General features: G+C 54.2%; 1 protein-coding gene across 2 annotated transcripts in view; it reads left to right on the top strand.

The window, feature by feature from the left end:
• Positions 1-3,497, top strand: part of SLC13A5 (solute carrier family 13 (sodium-dependent citrate transporter), member 5) — a 26,608-nt gene extending 23,111 nt beyond the window's left edge. Inside the window, exons 11-12 of one of the 2 annotated variants that reach the window (XM_004684748.2) lie at positions 910-1,047; positions 2,105-3,495. In XM_004684748.2, coding sequence (XP_004684805.1) covers positions 910-1,047; positions 2,105-2,236 — 270 coding nt within the window. In that variant the 3' untranslated portion in view covers positions 2,237-3,495. Of the gene's footprint in view, positions 1-909; positions 1,048-2,104 lie in introns of both variants that reach the window. The other variant, XM_004684749.2, reaches the window with a different exon arrangement.
• Positions 3,498-6,000: the final 2,503 nt, after the last annotated feature.

The raw sequence follows: 6,000 nt of genomic DNA, 5'->3' as shown, positions 1-6,000 counted from the left end.
ATGGGCCTTATCCCTCTAGGCTTTTCCTAAGACAACTTTGATAGGAATTTCTTAATTGTTCTATATCTTTAAACAAATGGTCTCATTCTACAGTCCTGTTCTGCATCTTAATTTTTTCTTTATCTAACCATAAATCTTGGAGAGCTTTCCATGTCAGCACTTGAAACCTACCCACTTCTCTACTGCTATGAACAGTCCATTGTTTATATAAACATAATTAATTGAACCCTTCTGCTGCTGATGGCCATTGAGTCTGTTTCCTGTTTTATTTTTTTTGCTGGTGTAATGTGGCATTGAGCTTCCTGAGGGTAGGAACCTGCCTTCATGCATATGCACAGCTGCATGAGAGCTGATTTAATTTTGACGGTATTATGAACTACATTATGCTGTTATTCATTCAAGAAATATGTAATGAGAGTTGTCTACTCTGTACTCCACATTATTTTTTGTGGCTGAATTTTGACACGCGGAGTGATAAAGGTGGATGCCATTTCATATGCAGAATGCTCCCACCTGTGTATGGAAACAGACACATGTAGATGCATGCCCGGGCCAGAGGGTGTCCTGGTCCTGTTCTGGTGTGTGCAGGATAGACAGACACCTGCACACAGGGGCTGCGGAACACCTCAGGACCCATTGCAGCCTTAGTGCCTTGCCTGGTCTCTGGCACATGGTAGGTGCCCAAGAAATTAATGTTCAGTGAATGGAAGGGGCTTGGGAAGGCCTCTGAGGGCCTGAGTCCAGCCTCCTGCTGAACCCAACAGATCACCTTCCAGGGTGAGGGAGTCGGGGAGCGGACCTGGCAGGCAAGGGCGCAGAGTGGGGATGTACACGCATTAGGCCAGAATTATGGTCCCCGGAGTTGTTGTTTCCTGCTTCTGTGACATTGCTACGCTGTGTTTTGCCCAGTCTCGTTCCATCGGCCTCAACCCGCTGTACGTCATGCTCCCCTGCACGCTGAGTGCGTCCTTTGCCTTCATGTTGCCTGTGGCCACCCCACCTAACTCCATCGTGTTTGCCTACGGACACCTCAAGGTTTCTGACATGGTAATGCCGTCACTTTTATTCATTTATCAGCCACTCACTGTTGTCAGGAGAGAGGCCCCATTTAATAGTGACACCTGATGTCATGCAATTGGGACTATCACCCGCCCAATGTCTAGATCACACTCATTTTGCATTTACACGATCACAAAGTTTATAGACAATCCTGTCTCCCAGAGGGGAGAGGCAGGTTATGACCTGTCTCCTACCTGCGGAAGCCAGAGCCATCCCCAGGAGAGCTCTTGGGTGGGGTGGGGGCACGGGTTCCACGTGCCAAGAGAGCCTTGGAAGCAAGAACCAGTGAGGACCGGCAGGAGGGGTCAGGCTGAGATGGGCAAGATGTGTGCATGACAGCCAGAGGTGTGTGGAGCTTTGGAGGGTCAGGGAAAGAGGGCGAAGGGGCTTTGGCCTGCTCTGGCCTTGTCACCTCTGAGAAGAAAGGGAGGGTGTGAGGCACGGAGGCCAGAAACGAGGCTCCCTACCTCAGCCCAGGCAGGTGTCAGTCCTCCTGGGCACCCCAGGGACTCCATGGAGCACTCGGAGAGAGAGTGGGTCCCTGAAGCCAGGGTGCAAGTGCAATGCCAGTCTGCAAGGGAAAGTACCTACACCAGGATTTAAGGCAGTGGCTGATGGCATTCGGGGAACGCAGAGCAGGTGTCAGACAGGGCAGCAGGTAGCCCTGAGGAAGCCGAGAGCACTTGTGGGACCAGTCAGAACCCCGCTCCCCAGTGGCTGCCCGGGGGGCCTGGGTTGTGGCCTCACATCACCTCGCCAAGGCTCAGCGCTGCTGAGGCCCAGTTTTCCAAATGCTCAGGTGGACAGAGACCCTTGTCCTGCCTGTGTCACAGGGGTGCCATGGCACTGTTGACACTTTCTGGACAGGAAGTTGTTTTAGTCTGGGGTAGAGGTGGGGGCACAGAGCGTGGGCCAGGGTGGGAGGCCCCAGCCCACCAGCTGGGGTCCTTTCTCCCCCAGCACAAGGACCCAGTCGCTGTTCGCCTTTGTTCTGACTCCAGCGAGCTCCAGGGGACTGACTGACTCTGCTGTTTTCCTCCCCCAGGTGAAAACAGGACTAATGATGAACATAATTGGAGTCTTCTGTGTGTTTCTGGCGGTCAACACCTGGGGACGGGTCATATTTGACTTGGATCATTTCCCTGACTGGGCAAATATGACGCATGTTGAGACTTAAGAAGAGCCCCCGGACCAACCATACAACCCCTGCCCTCCCGAGAACCCCTGAACCTCTGGCACACCCTACAGCACAGCTTTGGGCTTCACACCTCAAAGTGATCCAGTGACACCCACACTCCATCGAGACCCAAATGGGCCTCGATGCATAAGTGGGGATGGGCCCGGAGGCAAAGGGCCTCCATCTTTCCTGGGTCCCTGCCATCTTCGTCGGGATGGCCAGGCTCCCACAGCCTTGTGCTGGCCCCACACTGGGCTCTGCTGTCCACCTGTGTAGCTCCAGGATCCTCTGGGCAGGACTCAGGGCCCAGCTCTGGAGGCGAGAAAACACCCTCCAGAATCTATGCCTCTTTCAACTTCCCTGGGGCTGCCTGGGATCACACCAGTCGACCATCCAGGACAGGTGCAGCCCTGGGACTTCCCACTGCAAGAGTCGGAGCAGGAAGCAGAGCCTCTCAGGACAGCTGGGGAGTGTGGCTGGGATGCGGCTCCGCCCCAGAGGGCCAGGACCAGCAGTTCTGACTTCTGGAGGACGCCCCCACAGCACACCATTCACTCCCTGGCCCCCTCCTTCCCTCGCTCCATTCTAGTGACAGTCTGGCCCCTCCCCTCGTGCCTCCTTCAACCCCTCAGTCCCTTTGTTGTCTGGCCAGCATTGCTGGAATCCCCTGGCTGGAGTATCCAGCACCCCTCTTTTCCTGGAGTTCAGGTGGCCCTTCTGGGAGCCACCCCTACATGACTGGGTTGGCATTCTAGTATGAGCAGGGATGGCTCCTCGGGGGTCCAGTGGGGTGTCGAGAGCCTTCCTCTCCTACAGGCTCAGTGGACACAGCTCGGTCACTTCAGAGTCTGTCAGCCTCCCCCTTGCTGGCTGGCCTTCACAGCAATGCTGGGGGTGACCAGGCATCACTGAGCATAGCCCCTGCCCCTGAGCCCAGCTACCTGAAGTTACTGGGCAAAGTCCAGCATGAGCGTGGAGCCCTCAGAACCCCTATGGAGGACACATGAGGGACACTCACCCCTTCCCCTTTGATCCCATTTTGTTTCCTTGTGCTGTCCTGGAAAAGAGGCCGTGGTAGGTGCATGCGGTCCATGGGGGACACTTCTCAGGGCAGGAGAAAGCATGGGAACCCCAGGAAACCATTCAAGATCAACCAGAACCTGGTCCTTGGTGGGATGACTCCTGGCCAAGCCGCTGCCCTGGGAAGGCAAGCCGTACTCTCCGTGGTGGTAGGGGGGCAGGGGGTGGGGAGGAGGGCGATTGCTCGCCACCCGCCTCCTGTGTGTGGGCCTCCCGGTGTGGTGCACCCACTAGCTCCTCCTCCAGCTCTGCAGCAGCCCTGCGAGAAGGCAGGTGTGAATCTCTCACTGGGGCTCAGAGAGGTCAAGACACATGTCCAAAGTCACACTTCAGGTTGGTGCAGTGAAGTGTCCAGGTCTTCCACCTCCATGGCCACTTCTCCTTAGGGTCTTGTTTCCATGGAACCCGGAGTGAAAGATGAGTGACCAAGAACAAATCCACCCAAGACCCTGATGCTCAGGGCAGGTCAGAGAAGCAGAGGCCCCTTCTGCTGCCTCCTTGGAGGGCACAGGACTGTGAGCTTTTGGTTGGAGAGAGCAATATGCCCCCACTGAGATAAAAGCCACCCTTCCACTGCTGCTCCCAAGCTGCTGTCCTTGACAGTCTGCCCCGGCCCTGCGGGCTCCCACAGCACTTCCCACTTGGTCCGGTGCAGGTCACCATCAGTGTGATTGGTAAATAAACCATTGATGCGCAGTCAATTAGATGTACACTTGGTGGTAGTAGGCAAGGTCACCCAAGGGGGCCTTGAAGGATGCGTGGAACCAGTGAGACTAACAGCAGAGGATATTGGGTGGAGTCCTCGCCCACATTCCACTTGGCTGAGCTCCGACGAGATGGCTGGGTGTGGCTTCTGGAGAGTGAATCCCAAGGCAGGTCAAAGCTGGCAGTAAACTTCAAATTGGCGGGAGCGGCACTACCAGGGCTGGTGCCCATCAGGAATGCTTTCGGTGCAAATAAGAGACGCCCAGCTAACAGTGGCTTGAACCATAAGGCTATTTACGGTAACCTGAGCGGGAAGTCTGGGCGGAGATAAGTCGTGGACACTGACGCCACATACACATTTGCATTGAGAGCAGGGATAAAGGAGTATCAGGGGTTGCGAAGGTGCCAACTGTATGTTCCCCTGTTAGGAAAGAAGTCCACCTCAGAAGCCCCTAGAGGTTCCACTTTATGTCTCACTAGGCAGAATTAGGTTACATGCTCGCTCACTCCAATCACCGATAAAGGGAAACTGGAGTCCATGAGACCAATCATGACCCATCTCTTGGACTTGGGGAACTGGCCTGTTTCCTGAAAGCAAGAGGTTACCACCCATTGCAAAATCTAGCTTCAAAAAAAAAAAAAAAAAGAAAAAAGAAATAGGTGTGTGGGGGGAGGATGTTGGGCAGGTGCTGAGTAGGGCCTGGAATTACTTCCCTTTGAGAGGGCTGCCCTCCCTCCAGGGTACTTGAGTGGCTCCCTTTCCATAGAACTCAATAGAAACACACTCCTAGGTAGGAGGAGGGTGGTTTGGTCAAAGACTTAGCTCTGCCTCCATTCCCAAAGGCCTGGGCTCCTCCAGACCCACCGCACTGGAGGCTACCAGCTGAGCAGGTCCTCATCAGTCCACTCTTTGGGCCCTGGTTTCTATCAGGAAGGGGCTGGACTAGAGGAGCCAAGGCCATTGCCCCAGAGTCATGGGTTTTCTACTCTCCCTGACCTCCTATCTGTTTGGACTAAATGAAGTCCCCACAAGTCCGTATGTTTGCAGCTCAGAGTATATCACACAGCTCACTCCTGCTCCATCTGGCCCTTAGCCACTTGCCAAAGTCCTCTCAGACCTCTCCACCACCTAAATCTTCCTCTACATGTTGGAAAGAGAATCTACCCCAAACCTTTCAGTTTTTCCTCCTTGGCATCTGAAACAGAGATTTGGGCCCAAGGTTTGCTGCACACATATTTGTGCTGACGCTTCCTCAGGACCCACATGTCCACTAGGCTTCTAAAGGCCAAGCCCCCTACCCGCTAGTCTCAGAACTAGGGGCCCGGGTGGATGAGCTGCGGGTCTCCCTCCCTGTCCCCCTCAGTCGGGCATTTCCCTAGGGAGAGGCCTGGCGGGTCCAGTGAACAGGGATGTCGGCCCCTGGCAGAGGCCGCTTTTCAAAATGAGCAGACGTTTCGCGGAAGACCATTGGTGGCCTGTTCTTACTTCTGGAAATAAGCACTGAAGTCTGATTCTCTGGTTAAAAACTGCAGCCAGCAGTCCTATTCCTACTCAGAACTCCTTCCAGGTCCGCTCCATCTCCCAAACAAACAGGGTAGCACATTAAAAAAAAAGTTCCATCAAATTTTCCACGCCGTGGAATGGGCTTCACATTCTTCAACACAGGGTAAACAGGATTCTTATCATTTCAGGCCGAAAGTCTTGACATCAGATATTTTGTTGATTTCACGTGACTCCTAGGCCAGGACTCGGGTTCTCACCTCCCTGCCCCGGGCGTGTCTTCCAGACTTTTTTACAAGTCCGGACGCCCATTTCTATCCTCAGAGATACAGATGCCGACCCCCCCACCCCGCCCTCGCCCCCCCCCGGCAGTTTCAGAGCAATTTTGATCGATCTCCTTGCTTTTGCTATGGAGGCTTGAAGAATATTAGAGTTCAACCTCAGAACGCCCTCTTAGCTAATCAAGAAATTTTAGCTA

This window comes from Condylura cristata, unplaced genomic scaffold (assembly GCF_000260355.1).
Source record: "Condylura cristata isolate star-nosed mole 26May11 unplaced genomic scaffold, ConCri1.0 scaffold00017, whole genome shotgun sequence".
Taxonomy (NCBI): Eukaryota; Metazoa; Chordata; class Mammalia; order Eulipotyphla; family Talpidae; genus Condylura; species Condylura cristata.
The sequence above is the reverse complement of the archived record's forward strand: the minus strand, read 5'-3'. Positions and strand labels throughout refer to the sequence as shown.